This window comes from Platichthys flesus, chromosome 18 (genome assembly GCF_949316205.1).
Source record: "Platichthys flesus chromosome 18, fPlaFle2.1, whole genome shotgun sequence".
Taxonomy (NCBI): Eukaryota; Metazoa; Chordata; class Actinopteri; order Pleuronectiformes; family Pleuronectidae; genus Platichthys; species Platichthys flesus.
Window position 1 is genome coordinate 21,117,352 of NC_084962.1, and position 20,940 is coordinate 21,138,291.

Sequence of the window (20,940 nt, forward strand, 5' to 3'; positions counted from 1 at the left end):
ACACACACACACACAAACACACTCCTTTTGTTAACAGGTGTTATTTCTCTCAGGTTTCTTTTGAAAACGCATTCCTTCATTGACCTGCGTGGTCATGTGACCTCAGAGTAACGAGTCAGTTTTAATTAAGTCAACAGTTCAGACTTTGTAACCAGAGAATGTGATGGGGGGGGGGGGGGGGGATATTGGCAAAAGAAGGAACCCCACCCTTCGACCCTTCGACCCTCTGCCCCCCCCCACCCCCCCCAGGGAACACTACAGGTAGACGTTCCTGAGTTTATGCACTTCATATTTCATGTGTGAGTGTTTGGAAACATGCTTTGTTCAATGAACAGAAAAAAATATTTAATGTCCAGTGCTCTGTATTAGTCGGGGGGGGGGGGCAGAGTGTCCTCAGCCTGTGGACAGAGTTTAACATTTCTTCTGCGTCTGAATACGTCCAGATCACAGGCTCCACCCACAACTTATTCAAATATGGTCACTTCTGGTTTAAAAAGTCAAACTGGGGCTTCAGATGAGCAGCTCACAATAAGAGAGAGAGAGGGGGGAGAGAGGGAGAGAGAGAGAGAGAGAGCGAATGAGAGAGAGAGAGAGAGAGAGAAATAGCAATGGACTGATTCAGGCTTTCGTGTCGAGAACTCTTTCTCCTGTGATTCCTTTCATCCCTCATTCTCTTTAGTCTCTTTTCGCCTCTTTTCTTTTCTCTTCACCTCTTTTACGACCTCTCCTCATCGTCCTCCTCTCTCCTCCCCTTCAACCCCCCCCCCCCCCCCTTTATCTCACCTCTGTAATTGTATCTTGGGGCAATGGCAGCTGTTGTTTCCTTCTGCTCTCTCATTATCCCACAAGCAGACACACAAACACATTAGAACTGGAACTGCAGGAATGAGAGTGTGATGAAGACGAGGGAAAAGAGAGATGAAGAATAAACCAAACGTTAATGAGACGGGAGCTAAACTGTGTGAGTCCCAGTTGTTCATGTCACATGAGAATCCGACGTGGTGGTTGTTCTGGTTCGTCTTCCTGGTCTGGAGCGGCCTTCAGGTTCAGGAGGTCCTGACCTCCCTCCAGCAGTCCTCACACGGGGGGGGGGGGGGGGGGGGTCCCAAGGCCTGATGGGACATGTCGTCCTTCCGGAGCAGAAACCAGGAGATCGCACAAACAACCTCCACCCGCCCCGTCCCCCGGGTTCTAACGACCTCCATCCAGCCTATCACACGTCACATGACCGCTCACATACACTGGTCATGTGACGTAAACAGAAATGTAGAAGTTGAAATATGATGAAGAAATAGTTGTTGCATCTTGCATCTGTAAACTGTTGTTGAACTTTAGATGAGGTCAGGCTAACTGTTTCCTAATGCTTCCAGTCTTTCTGCTAAGCTAAGCTAGCCACACTCACGTTTACTTGAAGAGGAAACAGTGATGATGAGATCAGGAGAGTTGATCCTGGACTCGTAAAGATTCATGTGATGAGGAAGTCTCCGGTGACGCGGTCAGACTCACTTCCTCTCAGGAGAAGCTGCTGTTTGATGGTGGAGCAGTTTTGGGGAAACCCGACCAAACGTCTGCAGCTCGCCATCGTGTCTGCCTCCCAGATGTTTGGATTGTCCTCGTTAATCTTTTTATGAATGGTTCACCACACCGGGCTCTTCTCGGTGAGACTGGCAGAGCCGCAGCTTCCCTCCAAACCCAGAGAGAAGATGAAACGAGGGACCGGAACAGGGGAAACCTTCTGTGGATGCTTCCTGCTCAGGCGACAGCTCTTTGTTCCAGATGATCTCAGAAGAGTCTGCTGGCAAATCACCACAAACCAACACTGAGCAGTGGAACGACAACATCCCAGTTCAGCATGAGGACACACAAAGAACTGCTCCTTCGTTTCAGTCTCGTGCTCCAGCTTCTCCTGAAATAAGATCTCTAACTTCCACATTTACACCTGGAGGCTGCACTTTTATTTTGAAACACTTTCCCATGAGCGTCCAGAACACACACGGTATCAGCCAGAAGAACCTGCAGCAGAACAAACTGGGACCTGAGCACAGAGCAGCAGAACTAACTGGGACCTGAGCACAGAGCAGCAGAACAAACTGGGACCTGAGCACAGAGCAGCAGAACATGTGCTTCCAAGTCTGAGCTGCTCGTGGCGGCTGCCGACAACATGAAGATTCTCTAAGAGAGATCGTTAATCTAAATCGATGCTTGAAGCAGGATGTGATGTCAAGTTTGCATGAATTAATTATTGCTCTTTTTTCATAAAGTACCTTTGATCCATCCTTCAATAATCTGGTGGAGTTTCTCTGGCCCGCCCCCTGGTGGAGTTTCTCTGGCCCGCCCCCTGGTGGAGTTTCTCTGGCCCACCCCCTGGTGGAGTTTCTCTGGCCCGCCCCCTGGTGGAGTTTCTCTGGCCCGCCCCCTGGTGGAGTTTATCGGGCCCGCCCCCTGGTGGAGTTTATCGGGCCCGCCCCCTGGAGAGCTGATGTGAAAACACAGCAGGAGATTTTGTGTAGGAGGAAATCAAAAAGAGATTTTTTTCTTCTTGTAAAGAGAAGTATCTACACTGGAGTGAAGAATGTGTGGACTTTTGTTTCCACTGATGATGGTGATGAAGATGATGAAGATGATGATGATGGTGATGAAGATGATGATGATGATGATTATGATGGTGATGATGATGGTGACAGACCAGGTTGTTAAGTGTGGAGGAAATTGCTCAGAGACAGAAGCACAGTGAGAGCATGTCAGCGTCTGACCAGGAGCAGAGGAGGCCCTCCCCTCTGTCCTCCTCCTCTCCTCCCCTCTGTCCTCCTCCTCTCCTCCCCTCTGTTCTCCTCCCCTCTGTCCTCCTCCTCTCCTCCCCTCTGTCCTCCTCCTCTCCTCCCCTCTGTCCTCCTCCCCTCTGTCCTCCTCCTCTCCTCCCCTCTGTCCTCCTCCTCTCCTCCCCTCTGTCCTCCTCCTCTCCTCCCCTCTGTTCTCCTCCCCTCTGTCCTCCTCCTCTCCTCCCCTCTGTTCTCCTCCCCTCTGTCCTCCTCCTCTCCGCCCCTCTGTCCTCCTCCTCTCCTCCCCTCTGTCCTCCTCCTCTCCTCCCCTCTGTTCTCCTCCCCTCTGTCCTCCTCCTCTCCTCCCCTCTGTCCTCCTCCTCTCCTCCCCTCTGTTCTCCTCCCCTCTGTCCTTCTCTTCTCCTCCCCTCTGTCCTCCTCCTCTCCTCCCCTCTGTCCTCCTCCTCTCCTCCCCTCTGTCCTCCTCCTCTCCTCCCCTCTCTTCTCCTCCCCTCTGTCCTCCTCCTCTCCTCCTCTGCAGCTCAGTCGCTCTGAGCTCGTCACGTCTGGAGCTTCTCCTGGATCCTGGACCTGACAGATCAGATGGACATTTCCGGTGTGGCCTTCAGGAGCAGGTTTCCTCGCGGTTGACCGGAGCAGTCAGAAGCTCTGGAGTCTGCTCTGCCAGGAGTGTTTTCTGCTTTGTGTTTGAAAGGTCAATAAACATCTCAGGCTTTTTTCCTCCACCGTGTTTTATGACTGGAGCTGCTGGGAGGAATTTACGGGAGGACTCAGACGTCTCACCTGGAGTCTGCAGGATGGACGTCTCCTACGTTTGGCTCCTCACTGCGTCTCTGATGTTGTTCCACCAGAACCAAGGTAACAGAGCTGAAGAGACAAAGCCTCTCTGGTAGAATATTTCAGAATTGATCCTGTGATCTGCAGAATTATTTTACATAAAGATGTTTCTTGGATTGAAAATTATGATTTTTCATTTTGTACTGTAGAACAGTTTGTTGACACTTTGACATCGTTAACATTTTTCAGGGTTAGTTTATAAAATGTAAGTGAAATAAGTCGATGCATTTATTTACGATACAAAACTGAGGCGTCTTCAACAGACATTTTCTCCATGAGATGGGTGTGTCTATGTTGGGGGGGGGGCACATTTTAACTGCTAATTAACCGTTGATGCTTCACTGACATGTTGAACTCATCAGATTATCTCTTTACTGCCCTCGGCCAGTTTTAAAGTTCCACAAACAAACCAGCCTGCAGAGAAATCCTGAGTCGGAACATTTTGAAGTGGAGGTGAAGAAGCTAAACAAACCCTGCGAGTGGAGGAGCTCAGGAATGTTACACATCTTTAATGTCTTATCACATATGGAGGATCTGGAATGTGTTCATGGGGCCGGACTGGTTTGTAGATTCATGGCCACACCGTGGGCAGCGTGAAGAAGCTGTTGGAACCTGTAACTCCAGTCCACTCGGTTCAGATGTTCATCTGATCTCCAGGTTCTCCAAGTTACTCTCTGTTTCTCAAACGTGATGTTTCATCTGAGGGCGGAACAGGGTTCACACAAAACTGCCCTCGAGCAAAGTGGTCAGTGTGTGTGTGTGTGTGTGTGTGTGCGTGTGTCTGTGTGTGTTTGTGTGTGTGTGTGTGTGTTTTTGTGGAAGTGTGTGTAGATAGTGTGCAAGTGTGTGATGTGTGTGGTGTTGTTTGGTGGCCTCTGTTCAGCTTTGTGTTTGGTTTCATGGAGTTTGAGGTTGACACCAGAGCAGAAGTGTAACAGAGGGTTCAGTTGTTGTTGTGATGACGCGTTGTTTGTGTTGTTATTGTTTCGTGGAGCTGCAGGTTCAGTGAACACTAAAACTAGAAATCAAATAAAACACTTTCAGGAGCTGCAGCACTGGTTCAATATCAAAAGTTCATATTTTACCTGTTTCTGGAAATAAAATCTGAAATGAAATTTAAAATATCTTTGTTTTTAGTTGTAAAACTATTTTACTTTTTATTTCAGTTTCAGTTGCTGCTGCAGTTTAAAATGAGCTTTTTATTGAAAGAAGCAAAAGTTTTCCTCATTGGGATTAAATCACGTTAGCGTCACATGGTTCTCGTGGAGTCGTGCGTCAGACCCACGATGTTGAGTCGTACAGAATCAGCACCTTCTGAAGGTGGTGTTAGATCCTGGTCCTCCACACGGTGAGGAGCAGCTGTCTCCTGTCACCTTGATCTTCTCAGTCTCTTTTAAACGCCGCCCTGTGGGGGGGTCCTGACCTCAGCAACAATAAAGGCCTCACCCCACCCCTCTGGAGCCGTGGAGGTCGTCCTCGTCCCCCGGCAGGTTGAGTCCTGCTGGGTAAGTTTCCTCAGAGACGTTTTACTCTTCTAACCTGTCTGGAGACTTCTGCTGGAGCCACTCTCTGAACCAGGCAGCCGGTTGATTCTGGCTCTCATGTTGGCTTCAGCACCGTTATGAGCTCCCAGGAAACTTGAGTCTGCTGCGGCTAGAACAACACGATGGACGTGACCTGTTCAGAGTGTGTTCTTTACACCCCCCCCCCCCACACACACACACACACAGCTCCGTGCACACAGAGCGAGGCCTCTACCTGCAGAGCGACTCCTGCCAACACAAACAGCAGCTCCAGATTAAACTGATCCGCTGTATATTGTCAGATGTGGTCAAACCCTGTGGAGCCGGCCAGACGCTCTCATAACACGGCAAGAAATTAAACTGTGGCTTGGCAGACTCCGGGGGGGGGGCTCTTGTGTTTTCCCACAGTTCTTTATCCTGCAGCCTCAGACGCAAACTGCTGCAGATATTTTCACGTGTACACAAAGTGTGCTCGCTCACGGCCGGTGGGCTCAGGCACCGAGAGAGAGAGAGAGAGAGAGACACTGAGAGACGTTACAGGAAGTTTCACCGGCACCCTGAGGTGAAGGGAAAACATCTCAGAGTACGACTTGTTGCCTTTAGCAAGGAAACAACAAAGGTTCGAGTCCGTCGCGTGCCACGGGAGCTGGGCACCGATCCAAGGGTTGGACGGCCGGGGGGGAAACGGTGCATGGTGCCGAACCACCATGAGTGATGCTCCCTGACTCTGGATCAGTTTCACAAGCATTACGACTTGTTTTCTGTTGTTCTCGTGGGGGGGGTTTAGTGTCACGTGAGCACGAAGCCGCCTCATGCTGCTGAAACCTCGACCACATGGAAACCGGGCGACGCCTCCACATGGTCACATGGTCGCTGCCCTGCGCTGTGTTTCAGGAGCAGTGGGGTTCGATTCCCACTGGGAGCTCAACCAGGACTCACTGAGACCTGAACCCAGACTGCTCCTCATCACGATGGAGCCTGACAGAGGAGATTTGAATCAGACTCATTGTTTAAATGGTCGATGCCTCCTTCTCCTCCAGGAAGGTGACCTCCTCCTGTTTGAGGTGACCCAGCAGTTTCATTTCTCTCTAACAACCTGTTTCTTTGTGAGTCAGTAAACACGTGTGTGTCAGGTTGTGTGTCGCACATTGACACACAACCTGACACATTCTGTCAGGCCTTTGATGGACCACACATTTCCACACTTTCTTTTTGTCATGTGTGAAGGTCTGTTCCTCTTTGATTTTCTGAAATGGACAAGAAATCAAATCGGTGGTGGAACAGCGCCCCCTGGTGCAGCTCGTCCAGATGCCCTGACTGAAAGTGAACCATGTTTTAACTGAGTCCTGAATAAATGAATATGGATTTTTCTACAGAAGTTGTGATGATGGAAACTAAATGTAATTTATAATCTCCTGCAGTGTAAACATGACGATGACCTTCTCACCCTCCTCTTCCTCCTCTTCCTCCTCTTCCTCCTCTTCCTCCCGTGCTTTCCAGCCTCCGGCGTCTCAGTCACGAGCCCCACAGCGAAGGAGGGCCCCCTGGTGCAGCTCAACCACACGGCCCACCGGCGAGAGAAACGCTGCTCCTGTGAGAACCAGAAAGACAAAGAGTGCATCTTCTTCTGCCACATCGGCATCGTCTGGGTCAACAGCCCGAGGTGAGAGGTTCTCCTCAGCTCCTCAGCTCCTCAGCTCCTCAGCTCCTCAGCTCCTCAGCTCCTCAGCTCCTCAGGTCCTCAGCTCCTCAGCTCCTCAGCTCCTCAGCTCCTCAGCTCCTCAGATCCTCAGCTCCTCAGCTCCTCAGGTCCTCAGCTCCTCAGCTCCTCAGCTCCTCAGCTCCTCAGCTCCTCAGCTCCTCAGATCCTCAGCTCCTCAGGTCCTCAGGTCCTCAGCTCCTCAGCTCCTCAGCTCCTCAGCTCCTCAGATCCTCAGCTCCTCAGCTCCTCAGGTCCTCAGCTCCTCAGCTCCTCAGCTCCTCAGCTCCTCAGCTCCTCAGCTCCTCAGCTCCTCAGCTCCTCAGCTCCTCAGATCCTCAGCTCCACAGCTTCTCAGATCCTCAGCTCCACAGCTTCTGACGTCTGACGTGAGCGTTCAGGAGCGAACTACAGTCACCTTCACTTTTCTGTTTTCCTCGTCTCTGCTGAATGTCTTGAAAAAACCACTGCGTCGATTTGAATCACTTCTTGTGTCATTAGATTTAGTTTGGAGGCAAAGAGACTCAACAAGGATCTCCTATCTCCTATCTCCTATCTCCTATCTCCTATCTCCTATCTCCTAGCTTCCTGTTGAGTGAAACCATGGTGTCAAGATTCTGGAGACACAGACTCAGACGTTTGTTCTCACATAGAGAACCTGCAGAACATGTTCCTCACAAGTCAGGATGTCATATATGGAGTTGTGTTGTTTCTTGATGAATGAACGTGTGCGTTGAACTGGACTCAGAGTCGTTATATGAAAGTCTTGAGTGGAACCAGATGAACGTCTTCCTTCACAATCGGTTGCAGTTAACTTCATTTTAGTTCAGTGTGCACAAGCGCCGAGTGGCCGGTCAGATGTGGTGCAGCTAATAAGAAAGCACACCTCTCCTAACGAAGGGTAATTCTGCCATGTTTCCTCCCGCTGCTTCCAAACAGCTCGTTTCAACCTGGAACTCGAGGAGACCACAGCGAGTCTGGAATCACTGCGGTCGACCCCTGGTCTGCCCACGACCACTTCACTGCTCGATGCCTGCTTCCGTTTAGATTAACCCTCTGAGCGCTGCAGCAGAAGTCTACGTGGGTATTTTTAACTTCCTGTGATGTCATTTCCTGGAGAATCTTGAAATGCTTCACATCATTCAAATCTGTACGACCTCGTTCATAATAAACGATAAAGGACTGAAACTCTGATTCAAACTGGATCTCCTGCAGCCACTAGGGGCCGCTGCAGGACGTCGGTGAGATTTATCGTATATTCCTTCGTCCACCTCATCCAGTCACAGGGACTTCGCCACGTCTCTGTGAGCAGGAGGCGGGGCTGCGTGCCGATAGGTCACATTAAGATTTTAATGAATTCCAGAGAGAGAATAAAACGAGGTGGGACCAGAATAGCTTCCAGAGAAGATCTAAAAACAGCTCGAGCAGCAGGAGGACCCTCTCACTAAGTCTCAGACTGTTGGTTTGGTCTAAACATAGCCGAGTGGTGAACTGTGATCTTCCTGCCTCCATCATAAAGACGTTTTACTCGGTGGTGGCTCGGCAGTAAACTCAGCCACAGAACCCTGCGGCCCTCAGCTTCTCCTGCAGCTCTGTACACACGCTGGGTTTTGAATTTTGTCATTTATTTATGTTCACAAGATTACAAATCATGTGTCCAACATGAAAGGGTCCTGGTATTTAGTTTGGTCTCTTATTTCCTCCTGGACAACAAGTTGAGCTGCATAAAACGGGGGGGGGGGACTGTTTCTGGAAAATGGATTTGAACATCGTTGAAGTAGTTTTTTAACATTTTCATGAGGAGCTGTAACGTGATTAAAAGGTGAAATGTGTCACAACTGGAAACCAGTCACCAGAACATGGCGTCATAGATGCACCAGTTAAGTTGGTGGTTTCCCTCGGAGAACGAAGGGCCCTGTTCACTGTCACACGAAGAGAAGGAAATCAGCTGTAAAGTATCTGGAGCTGCTCACGAGGAGAGGAGAGTTCACCGGGGGTTTGATGCCGTGGAGCCGTAACTCAGTGATTTACAGTCGAGTCCTTCAGGTCCTGTAGATTTATTCCTCCCCTCGGGGGGGCTGAACACTTACAGACGAGTTGGAAGAACCATCACCAAGTGTCAACACAATCAAAGTGTCAACACAATCAAAGGTCAAAGGTCACAGTGACCCCATAAATCCGGAAAAGAAGATGTGTAAATGTCTGAAACTGCAAACAACCACAGGATGGTGATTCTAGTTCATGGTTTATATATTGTGTGTGTTGTTCACAGACCTGTGTGGGTCTGCGATGAGGTTCAGGTGTGAGTGTGTCCTCTGTGTCTTCCAGCCGAGTGGTTCCGTACGGATTCGGATCAGTGCGACTCCGCAGGCAGCTCAGACGCTGCTTCTGCACAAACACACAGGACGACAAGTGTATGAGCTTCTGCTCGGTACACACACAAACAGAGTGAGGACACACACACGCACACACACACACTCAACACACACACCTAAACAATGATGACTCACTTTCTCTCACATCACTTCTCATCCTGTTATTTCCTCAGAGGAGAAAACACAGAGGTGAAGAAGACGACTGACCAACAACTGAAGAAACACACAGATGCATTCTGGGAAAAGAGGAGCCGACACACACTCAAACCCCAGACCTGAGGGAGGAAGGAGCGTGACACCAGCTCGTCTTCAGGAAGTGTGTCATGTATCAGAAGCTACGAACATGGACGCTGACGGCAGTTTGGACATGTACTCTGTGTTTATGTAAATGTATGAAGTATAAGATAAGAAACACATGTTTTTAACATCAGGCTGATTAATTAAACATTCAGGGAGTTTAACCTTTGACCTCTCTGTTCTGAAATGTTGCAGCAGTCACACAAGTCGGACAAAGTGTCGCCTTACACTGCACAAACACAAAATATTGTGATATCACTGAAATGAATTTAACGTACAGTATACTTTGATTTTTTAGTTTGGTCCATGTCCCATCTGCTAACATGGAGGTGGTGGGTTTATAGACTATACTGCAGCCAGCCACCAGGGGGCGATGGAGATGATTTGGCTTCTTTTCTGGGAGCCATCATGTCGTCCATCTTTATTTAGAGTCAACTCTTTTCTAAAATGGTGAATTTTTACAGAAACGTCTTCAGTTGTGTTGAATCAGTGTCATCTACAGCGTCCTGTTTGATGAAGGCAGGACACAAAGTGTTGACTTTATATTCATATAAATATCTTAAGCATTGTGACAGTTTTTAATCTTTGTTCATACAGTGGCTCTGACATGAGACGTGACCGAGGACCCTTTAAAAAGCTGTGACTGAATATTACGGGAGAAACTTCTCAATATCGCTTCTTCATTATACTGTATTGTGTAGTAAAGGAATAAACTTGTGAGATAAGAGTGTGTGTTGTATGTTCTGATGATAACAGACTTTCATGAGCTGTGCCACAGGAATGAGGAGCTCTGGTCGTTCTCAGTCTGCTGGAGAGAGAAAGAGCTGGAACACATTGAAATACATCAGAATCAGAAATACTTTAGTGATACCAGGGGGAGATGTTCAAAAATACATTTGATATCAGATTTTTCATGTATTTATATCTGTCTCTGGAGATTTGACAGAAACAAAAACAAACTTTGTGTTTTCGTGGAGAAACGTTGGACTCTGATGTGGGACTGTAGACAGAGGAGAGGAGAGGAGAGGATTTTGTTAAAGTGATACAGGAAGACATTTTTACAGGAATCTAAACTAAGTAGGCAAATGATGGAATGTAGAGCAGGAAACCAAAGGGAGAGGCACCTTCTGAGAATCGAACCTACAGCCTTCAATCAACAATAAGTGGGGTCAGGCACACAGCAGGGGGCGTGTGTGTGTGTGTGTGTGTGTGTGTGTGTGTGGACTTCGGCTTCGTTTCACATTCACCAACAGGGGACCGCCGACAGTAAATATTCTATCTCCTGATTTTTGTTATTACCACAAATAGGGGTCCGCACTTGGTCATTATAGAACCCCAGTCCTCTGTTGGTGGAGGAGACGTGTATGTGTGTGTTCATAGGGTTTTCCAGACCCAGTCCGGTAGATGGCGGTAAAGAGTCAAGAACCACAGCAAGAGGAGAAAACATCCGGTCAGAGACTCGTCTGTTTCCTGTGTGAACTTCCTGAGACTGCACCGAGTGTGTATATAAATACAAATATATATATATATAAATATATATATATATATATCGATATAGATGTGTGTGTACCGGGGCAGCTCGGAGGAGCCACAGCCAGCATGGTGAGGTGTGTGGTGTCCGGGTGTCCGAGCCGCTCGGCCAGCGTGACCCCGGGAGTCTCCCACCGACCCCCGAAGAGGTTCTTCAGCTTCCCCACGGACCAGGCGCGGGTCAAGGTAGGACTCACGTGCCCGGGACCGGGAGCCTGTCCGCGGCCGGGGGGGCTCCGCGGGCCGGCTGGAGGCTGCTGCTAGCACCGGTAGCTAGAGGGGTGTGTGGGTGGTGGTGTGTTCGTGGGTGTGTGCGTGCGTTCCCCCACTAGGATGGGGGGGGGGGATCCAGACTCTGACTCCTGGTCTCACCGGAGGACCCTGAGTTCCTGAGGCTCAAAGTCCCGTGTGTCGGTTCCTTGTGTGTATGAAGACACATCCTGGCCTCGTACATGAGCGTGTGTTTGACCCTGACCCCTGACCTCTGACCTGCAGTCACACTTGTTCAGGTCTGGCTAGCTGCGCTGAGAGAGACGGACAAGCAGGACAGGACCGGGCCGCATGTGATCTGCGAGGACCACTTCCTGCCGGAGGACATCTGCAGCAACAAGGTGGACAGCGAGGCCATTCCCATCATGCCCCCTTACCTGGACGGAGGCCTGGGCCTGGTCAGCCCCTGGGGAGCCGAGTCCTCTGAGGAGGAGGAGGAGCAGTGGACCAGCGGAGGCTGTGAGGACGAGGACGAAGGAGGAGGAGCTCGTCCTGCTCCTGGTCCTCCACAGCAGGTCTGGACACTGCTCTGATGCATTATGTGTATTTAAAGATTTACCACTCACAGATTTATCAGTGTCTTCGTTTTATCCTTAACGATATGAAAACTTATCTTATAGAAAAATGATGCAGTTAGTGCATTAGGCTATATTTAATTTTCATTATGTAGTGTTATGTATATTTGGTGCATTAGTGTTTTCTTTGTATTTATAGTTGTTTATAAAAAAGTTTATGGTTAAATTGTAAAATATTAAATATTTGTTTATATGATAAATGTGTTTGTTGAGTCAGGGTTGAATCTGTAGTTTCTCGTCTCCAGGGACCTGCAGCTGGTTTGGAGAATCCTCCGGAGCCTGAGACAACCAGGTGACAAATGTCTCTGTGTTCAGGGACCTCCCAGTTTCATGGTTAAGATTGAATTGGTTTCATTTTGTTCCCAGTTGTTCTCGTCGCATTGAAACATTGAACATAAACTAAGATCTAGTCATTAACCTGTGGAGCGGATTCCATTAAGGATCCAGGATTTGGGGGGGGGGGGGGCAGCCTGATTGCATGTGAAGGACTGAGGAAGGAGATCTACTGAGGAACGTTGTAGTTATTGGTGTTTTGTTGTATTCAGCGCCGCCCGGCCACAGAGGACGAGGTCGAAGGGAGTTTCCAGACACGGTGAGTTCAGGGTCCAGTGAACACTCGTAAACACCAGCGTCGCTCAGAAGGCCGCTCCTGTTCCTGTTGAAGAAATCAACAGTAGATGGATGAAACGCTCTTGTTGTGTTCTTCAGACACGTCTCTGGTTCTGCTGACTCAGGGTTTCCTGGAGCTGCTGCTGGCGGCGCCTGGCGGCTCTCTGGACCTCCGGCAGGTCGCCGCCAGCCTGAAGATCCGCAAGCGGCGCGTGTACGATATCACCAACACGCTGGACGGCATCAAACTCATTCAGAAGGAGTCGGCCAACAGGATCAAGTGGATGTGAGTGGATGAGAGAGGATGTGTCAGTTGTTCACTGCATGTTGGTGCAGATGTTCATGTGTGAAACCAGATTCTGACTCTGTGTCTGCAGAGGAGAGATTCCCATCTCTAGCTTCCTGAGGAAGAACCAGCAGCGGTTCCAGAAGGAGCTGGAGAACCTGCAGCGGGTGGAGGACACGTTGGACGGCCTCATCAAAAGCTGCGCGCAGCAGCTCTTCGACATGACCGACGACCTGGAGAACTCTGCATATCCTTTCACATCAGACTGAGGTCAGAGGTCAGCAGACTAATATTAGAGAGGGCCGTTCTCCCCCCCCCATAAAGGGCCTCCAGCCCCCTACAGCACTTTGTCCATTTAGTTGTTTTGAGCTTTATGCTGAAGATGTAGAATTCAAAGAGCTGAGAGTCAACCTTGTGATTGTGAATGTTCTGATGAAGTGGTTTCTTTAACCTGGTGCACGTCAGCCTACGTGACCCTGGAGGACCTGGGCCGCCTCCGGGTTCTGCAGGACCAGACGCTGATCGTCATCAAAGCTCCGGAGGAAACCAAGCTGGAGATCCCTGCGCCCAAAGAGGTTCGGACGTCTGCAGCTTCCTCTGGTTCCTTCACATGACCCGAACAAAGAGAAGAGCTGTACTCATTTTGAAAAGTCTCACTTCCTGTTGCTCCTGTGTGCCGCCAGCAGGACAACATCCAGGTCCACCTGAAGGCCGGGAAGGGTCCCATCACTGTGGTGACCCGTGAGATGGACTCAATGGACGCCTTGACCTCTGACCCCGGGCGGACGGGAAGAGGCTTCTTTCTAACGCTGGAGGAGAGTCGGGTCAGGACGAGCGCTCTGTACCGAGGTGACAAATCACTGTCGTCATTTAGAGACTTTGAATATTCACATGATCACTAAAGAGGGCGGAGCCAGTTTGTTTAGATTCAACTTTATTGTCATTGTACCGAGACAACAAAAGGCAGTTTAGCATCTAACCAGAAGTGCAAGTAATGGTATGTGTATATGTAAAGTGGAATATGTAAATAAATAAGAAATGTACAGTTAGAAATCGATATGGAATATGAACATTCTGATACGAGACTAGCCGCAATAGAAGTAAATAGATATGATAAGTATATATAAAGTGCAGTATAAGTAGTGGTAGTAAGTGAAATGAAGTGAATGAGGTCGTTGATGTTGAAACGTGTTTTTATGAGCGTCAGTGTTTTAGTTCTTTTTAAAGGACACAGATATTAAAACACTCAAATAAACCAGGAACAGATGAACATGAGCCGAGTGACCTGAGATCAGTTGTCGGGGTAAAGACGATGATACTCACTGTGTGTGTGTTTTTATATATAATCTGGTAACTGTTAAACTTTCTGAATGTGATCATACACCACTGCATTTTAAATAGTTATTCTTGTTGTGTGATGCACATTGATTCTGACCTGTATTTCCTTTTCATTATTCATTTCATTCTGTTGTTGTAGTGTCTTGAGCCCCGTGCAGAGCGAGCAGCCAGCCACCAGGAGGCGCCAGCTGTCCTCAGGGTTCAGGATCCTGAGGAGATCCTGATCCCATGGTACCAACAGGATCAGAACCACAAGTGGGGAGGCTCAGCAGATGATTACTGTATCGAACTCCATTACTGTATCATAGTTTATAACTGTATAATATTGTACATGATTGTTTTATTTGGGACTGCTGTTAGTAATAAAAACCTGTTTGAGACTGTGAAGTCACTAGTTTGATGGTTTGAATCCCGGTGGCAGCAACAGCAAGAACTCTGAGCAAGATGCAGAAAGTGTTTGAGTGAGACCAGCGTCCCAGGTGGACCTCCAGACTCTGGTGTTCCCTGTGGACACCTCACAGTCCAGTGATCAGTGTGACCTGCAGGTCAGAGGTCATCGCTCAGCTCTTTGTTCAGACTGGTCAACAATAGAAAGGTTGGTCTCTGAGTGTCCTCGCCGTCAGTCGAGTGTCTCCATCTGTCACTGAACACACTGTGGAGTCCTGTGTGTCCTCACGTCTTCTGCTCCACCTGTGAGACGACCTGTGAGACGACCTGAGTGATCAGTGATGAGCAGACTGAGTCACTTTGACCTCTGTGGATCAGATAGAACCAGACCTGAGCTCGGCCTGGTGCAGGAGACCTGAAGCTTCTCTGAGCCTCACGATGCTCAGAGCGTCACAGGAAGTGGGCGGAGCCGTCCAGCGGCGTCGTGTCACCTGAGCTGAACAAGGCCGACTCTTCTCTGTGGTCTGGACGGGTTGTTGTGGACACAGCTGAGCGTGAGGCTGAATATGAAGACCCCAGATATCTGTTCAAACGCAGAGGGGGCGTGTCAGACTAGCCGACCACCAGAGGGGGGCGCTGTTTGCCCTGATTGACAGATCAGCTGCTGTCAGACCGATTTCATCTGGAGCTCAGGTCTGAAACCAGCTTCTGTGAAACAGCTGATCCTGAATTCTCTCTTTCTGTTGGTTTATAATGATTAAGACAAAAACTAAACTGATGAGTCACTAAACCATTAACATTATAATAAGAGGGGGGGGGGGTGGTAAGATGTTTAAACCACTACTGTTACATCATCCAGATGTTTTCAGATAAGCTTCCAGCAACTGATGACCAATGTTTCCTTCAACAGCTGCTTCCACTTACTCTCATTATCATACTATGTCTGTCTGTCTGTCTGTCTGTCTGTCTGTCTGTCTGTCTCTCTGTCTGTCTGTCTCTCCCTCTGTCTCCCTCTGTCTCTCCCCCCGTCGGTCTCTCCCCCTGTCTGTCTCTCCCCCTGTCTGTCTGTCTCTCTGTCTGTCTGTCTCTCTGTCTCTCCCTCTGTCTCCCTCTGTCTCTCCCCCCGTCGGTCTCTCCCCCTGTCTGTCTGTCTGTCTGTCTGTCTGTCTCTCTGTCTGTCTGTCTCTCTGTCTCTCCCTCTGTCTCCCTCGGTCTCTCCCCCTGTCTGTCTGTCTGTCTCTCCCTCTGTCTGTCTCTCTCTCTGTCTCTGGAAGTTGTGTGTCTACGGGGACATTTGTTTCCTGCCCTAGTTGTTGAGATAATGTGTCTTTGTTCAGATTAGTAAACGTATATCCAGTCTTTCTCTGTCTGTCTGTGTCTTTCTGAGTCTTTGCATCCTCTCGTCTGTAGCTGGTCCATCGCTGCAGCTTCGACTCCTCAGGGAAAGTGTCTCCTGATGTCTCGGTTGTTTTCTTGGTGCATGTCTGCAGCGTGTCGTCGCCGCTCTGGCTCAGAGTTTTTCCGCGGCTGCTCGTTGGGTTTCGGTGACGCTGAAGTTTCCTGAGTGGAAAAACTGAACCAGGCTGAGCTGCAGCAACTGGTGCTCCTCTTCTCTGTGGAGACCTGTCCTTCTCCTGCAACTTGCTTCACTATCTATCCATCCATCATCTATCATCCATCTATCATCCATCTATCATCCATCTATCATCCATCTGTCATCCATCCCTCCTGCACGTGCAGGGTTTAGACTGGTACAACATCTGAACATGAAATCATGAAGTCCATCTGAAAGCATCTTTGTTTAAGTCTGGACCAATCGGATCAGGTCTCAGAGGTGTGTGTTCCAGGTGCTTCTCCAGCTTCATCCCTGTTTAATGAAACCAGTGAAACCACATCACATTCACAGCTTTCACTGGTGTTTCCCTCGCAGCTCAGTTAGCTCCGTCCTTTCTTCACGTGGTGTCCGTTTCCTCTGAGTTTTCCTGGCGTGGCCTCGTGTGGTTTCTGACTCCAGTTGTCGTTGTTTTCCAGTTGTTGTGTAACGAGCAGAGAGTTCGGGCTCTGACATCACACCACAGGATTCCAGACGTTTGCTTTTTTTAACCCTTTGATCAGTAGAAATGATCAAATCACTGAAATTGTGTTATAAATTCAATAAATACAAATATCTGGAATTTTTTTTAATCAAAAAAACAGTTAAAAACAGAAAGTGAGATGTATGATTTAATAGATGATGAAGTGAAACGTGTGTGTGTGTGTGTGTGTGTGTGTGTGTGTGTGTGTGTGTGTGTGTGTGTGTGTGTGTGTGTGTGTGTGTGTGTGTGTGTGTGTGTGTGTGTGTGTGTGTGTGTGTGAATTCATGTTTACAACCTTAATAAATTCCAGATGTTGCAGCAGTCGTACTGGAAGTCGTTCATCGACTGATGGAAACATGAAGAATGAATTTGAGTTTGTCAGCTGTCGTCGTCGGGCCTTCAGTGAGGTCACAGTTTGTCCTGTAGATATTCTCTGTTGGTTTCAGATGAAACAATCTCTGGTCCTGTGTCAGCGAGCTGGAAGCACGTGGCTCGGTGGTGCGGATGCAGCCAGGAGCATGTTTTTAACATGTGTTCTGTTGAAAGGTTCGATGCCCGGCCACCTGTCTGCTCTCTCTCTCAGTGCGAGCGGGGATACGCTCTCGTCTGGTCGTTTTATTCAAACACCTTCAGGCTCTGGACAAACAGCTCAGCAGAATTCCCCTGGTGGGTCTTCATCCCTGTCCGAGGTGTTGTCTCAGCGTCCGTCCGCCTGCTCTGTCGGATCAGGATCAGCTCACGACTCAGGCAGCTGCACGCTTTGTGTTTGAAAAGCTTTGTTCACTTCAGACCTCGCTGTAACAGCTCCCACATTCCTCTGGGGCTCCGAGCTGCAGACGTCCTGCAGAGATACCTGCTCCTCTCTGAAGCTGTGTGATCTGAAGTCCTCGAGTCCGTCTTCAGGTCCACAGAGGAGACGATGTCCTCCTCTGCAGCGGAGGTCCTGTCGCTCTCCTGGAGGAAACCTCGTCGTAGAGGAGTTTAAACATTTGATGACACGTTCTCATCGACTCTGATGTTAAAAGTCAAACTTTAGAGCAGATTTAAACTGTTCACATCCCGGCTCAAGAAACGGTTTCAGTCTCAATCACTAAGTTCTTCATCTTGAGAACTGAGAGGAGGAGGAGGTTAAACTCAACTCGCTCGTTTAGATGATAAAGATGTTTGAAATTGTGCATAATTATCACTTGATGGTCAGGTGACCTCCCTGCTAGCTCGTCACTCTGGCTGTTAGCCTGTTAGCTTGGTTTCACCTGAGCTAACAGGCTAATCCCACTGAGCACAGTGTGTGGAGAAGTCCTCACTCACTTATCGGATGAATACGATGGTTTGTGTAGTGTCTGTGGTAAGTCAAATGAAGTTTTATTTATGTTTTAAATACAATCTTTGGTTAGTAATGATGAGCAGGAATCTGTGTCTCTGTACCTGTTTGTTAGCATAGCTCCGCTAGCCTGCAGGCAAGATAGCAGCAGTAATGGCGATGCTAACGGGAGCGAAAGGAGTTATTACAGATATGAACGGATATGAATCAATATCAACCGACATGAACCGGTATGAACCGGTCCACCCAGCAGAGAGAAGCGTTCATGAGGATGAATCTTTCAAACTGAAGGCGTCTGTGTGAGAATAAGCTCCACCCCCTTCCAACCCATTTGACTTGACTACATTGTCGTTTGTAACTTCAGTATTAATATCATTTCAAGTTATTGCTCCTGAAATATCGAAGATACAGGTTGAGCTGGACTTTGTTGGTAAAGTAACGTTGAACAGTTTAATAAAATGAGCACGTTTGGTTTGTTGCTGGTTTCCTCAGATCAAAGGAACCAGCGACATCTTTAGTTCCTGATCAAATCTCACTGAAGAATTCAATTTAAAGAAGTTTTTTTCACTAATTGTCCCGATACGCAGACGGAGAACCAGACGTCCTCAACGAGGCGTTTCTGATCATTTGATTTCATTCAGTCACGTGGTAGCTGCCCGTGTGTTAGCGTGTATGAAGCGTGTTGCTCTGCACACGGAGCTGCTCCCAGCTGTCTCACAGTGGATCTGGTGTTTGACGGATCTTCTCGGGGCCACAGGGGCCCCACAGCAGCATCTGGACGCTGAATGAAGGGACCAACGCCAAGCACTCGTCTCTGCTTTGTGCAGGGACAAAGGACGAGGGTGTGACCTCACACACACACACACACACACACACACACACACAAACACACACAGTCGGATATCAAAGACACTTGATGCATTGACAGCAGTGTTGTCATGGTTCCAGTCATCAAGTGGTTTCCCTAAACTGAGGCCTCCAGGGGCCCTGAGGGGTCCTCACCCTGGTGTGGTCTGAAAGTCGTCTCGGCCAAACACACAACACAACAACAATAACCATCATCATCATCATCATCATCACGGTATCTCCCAGCAGGCCGTTCAGCTGATGGATCGTCTCCCCCCTGCTGGAGGGTAAATGAAATTAAGTGTTTGTTGGTGAAGGGAAGGGGGGGGGGGGGGGGGGGGGGGCTGAGAAGACTCTGAGCTAAACGGACACTAATCAGATTTGATCTCATCTCAAATGTAGTTTCAGCACAGGGGGTCATTTGCTGGTCCGTCAGGCTCCGCCCAGTCCCTGTGTCCACGTTGTGTCCATGTGAGGGGACAGGTTCTCACCACAGACGTCTCCACCTCCATCAGAAGCAACACCATCTGTGTGATACCTCGATTCTCAGAAACCAACCTTGACAAACATTTATTTAACATCTTCTTTAAGATTTTAGTTCGGCCCATGTCCCGTCTGCTAACATGGAGGAGGTGGGGTTTATTAGCTATACTGCAGCCAGCCACCAGGGAGCGATGGAGATGATTTGGGGTCACTTGAGATGCCGTTGTGTCGTCCATCTTTATTTGCAGTCTGTGGTAGAAGATCTCTGAGCCTCACGTGGACTCTGAGGAACACGCCACCTTGTGGTGGCTCTGTGTTGGTGCTGTGGTGTCGGACCTGAGACCACAGCTTCTCCAGAGGAGGAAGCAGCTGCAGCAGCCCCACCTGAGTCCGTGGGCCCGCCCGTCTGCCCACAGTGCCAGGACAAGGACCCCAGTCAGCGGGGACAGGAAACAGACCCCACCCCCCACCTCCTCCCTCATTCCCATGAGGAGGTGGGGCGCTCATTTTGTTGCTCAGCGTCTCCCTCAAAAACCCAACACAGCCCCCCCCCCCCCCCCCCCCCCCCCCCCCCCACAGCATCTTGGTCTCAAATCACACGACGAGAAAGTTCCTTTTTCACTGGGATTCAATTCACTGCAGCAAAGATTCATTCAAGTAATGAAACTGTTTTCTCTTCAAATGAAGTCTCTGATCAGTCGAATCATTTTCATGTTTCTGTCCAAACCCAGTGGAACCAGTTTGTGAATCTGCTGCTGCAGGAGGTGTCGCAGTTTCCTGCTATTTATGGACGATCTGCACTTCCTGTTTCCTGCTGCGGCACAGCCTCTGAATAAATGGGGGGGGGGGGGGGGGGGCGGTTTCAAACTTCTCAATCTAAAAACTTGTTTCGTACTTCAAAGATCTTTTATGAGCTGTGATGATTTCAAATGTTCTGTGACAGACGTTCTTATTCTCACGTCCCCGTTGATTTGGTTTGATTTTTGTTGTGAATGTGTTTTAATAAATTTTTCTTACAAATGTTTTATGTTTGAATCATGTGGAGGTTTGAGCTGTGGCCATCCTGGTGTCTTCATTAGGCTCCATCCAGTTAGCTTCCACCATGGATCCGGTTTATTTAGTTGTAATTTGTAATTTGCAGATGAAAAAAATATGAAACAATTTGTGATTCATTAATATCTGAATGGACTAATAATTATTTAGATTAAGTTTAGTCTGTGATGAAAATCTGACGTCAAAGTATTAAACATTAAAGAGGTTTTTCTTAATTTTGTGAAAGTGTATAATCCATCACAGATTCCATATTCATATTTACCAGTGTAGCGCCCCCATCAGGCTCAGTGTAGTTTGAATGGAATCACTCCAGCCACTTTTCACCAGGTTAAGTTGTTTATTAAACATCAAACTGGAAGTTTGTCGTTAGATGTAAACTGACGTCTCGTCAGAGGATTATAAAAAAACTCCTTGACTCGTCCACTTAGCGAGCAGCTGGAGTTCCTCCGAGCTTTAATCAAATTCTTTTCAATTCCACTCTGATAAATTCCTTCAATAAGTCGGCCTCACGTCTGGGGGAGGGGTCGGGGGGCTTTGTCTGAGAAGAATAGGAGCGTTCCCCGGGGGAGGGGGGGGCCTGCGAGCCGGCAGATGTCCAGCAGGACGAAGATGAGACAAAGGTGGACGACAGAGTTTTCTCCTTCAGACTGAACTCC

The 20,940-nt window shown here is 48.7% G+C and overlaps 2 protein-coding genes across 3 annotated transcripts; both read left to right on the top strand.

The window, feature by feature from the left end:
* Window positions 1–3,577: 3,577 nt before the first annotated feature.
* si:ch211-202p1.5 (uncharacterized protein LOC103909337 homolog) lies at window positions 3,578–9,298 on the top strand. The gene is made up of 3 exons (XM_062412030.1): window positions 3,578–3,638; window positions 6,641–6,803; window positions 9,168–9,298. The coding sequence occupies exons 1-3, from the start codon at window positions 3,578–3,580 to the stop codon at window positions 9,289–9,291; spliced, it is 348 nt and encodes a 115-aa protein (XP_062268014.1). The 3' UTR covers window positions 9,292–9,298.
* Window positions 9,299–10,949: 1,651 nt separating this feature from the next.
* On the top strand, window positions 10,950–14,506 carry LOC133973250 (transcription factor E2F3-like). 2 transcript variants are annotated; one of them, XM_062410995.1, is made up of 9 exons: window positions 10,950–11,227; window positions 11,551–11,826; window positions 12,132–12,178; window positions 12,432–12,478; window positions 12,595–12,781; window positions 12,873–13,027; window positions 13,241–13,356; window positions 13,465–13,630; window positions 14,259–14,506. In XM_062410995.1, exons 1-9 carry the CDS (start codon window positions 11,111–11,113, stop codon window positions 14,264–14,266), a joined length of 1,119 nt encoding a protein of 372 aa, XP_062266979.1. In that variant the 5' UTR covers window positions 10,950–11,110; the 3' UTR covers window positions 14,267–14,506. The 2 variants fall into 2 exon arrangements, with proteins under 2 accessions (XP_062266979.1, XP_062266980.1); XM_062410996.1 differs by having other exon boundaries at window positions 10,951–11,227; window positions 13,468–13,630.
* Window positions 14,507–20,940: the final 6,434 nt, after the last annotated feature.

Coding starts and splice junctions, on each gene's coding strand:
- si:ch211-202p1.5 (XM_062412030.1), top strand. CDS start 3,578: ATGGACGTCTCCTACGTTTGGCTCCTCACTGCGTCTCTGATGTTGTTC. Junction 3,639..6,640: donor GTTGTTCCACCAGAACCAAG/GTAACAGAGCTG, acceptor CGTGCTTTCCAG/CCTCCGGCGTCTCAGTCACG. Junction 6,804..9,167: donor GTCTGGGTCAACAGCCCGAG/GTGAGAGGTTCT, acceptor TGTGTCTTCCAG/CCGAGTGGTTCCGTACGGAT.
- LOC133973250 (XM_062410995.1), top strand. CDS start 11,111: ATGGTGAGGTGTGTGGTGTCCGGGTGTCCGAGCCGCTCGGCCAGCGTG. Junction 12,179..12,431: donor CCGGAGCCTGAGACAACCAG/GTGACAAATGTC, acceptor TGTTGTATTCAG/CGCCGCCCGGCCACAGAGGA. Junction 12,479..12,594: donor GAAGGGAGTTTCCAGACACG/GTGAGTTCAGGG, acceptor TGTGTTCTTCAG/ACACGTCTCTGGTTCTGCTG.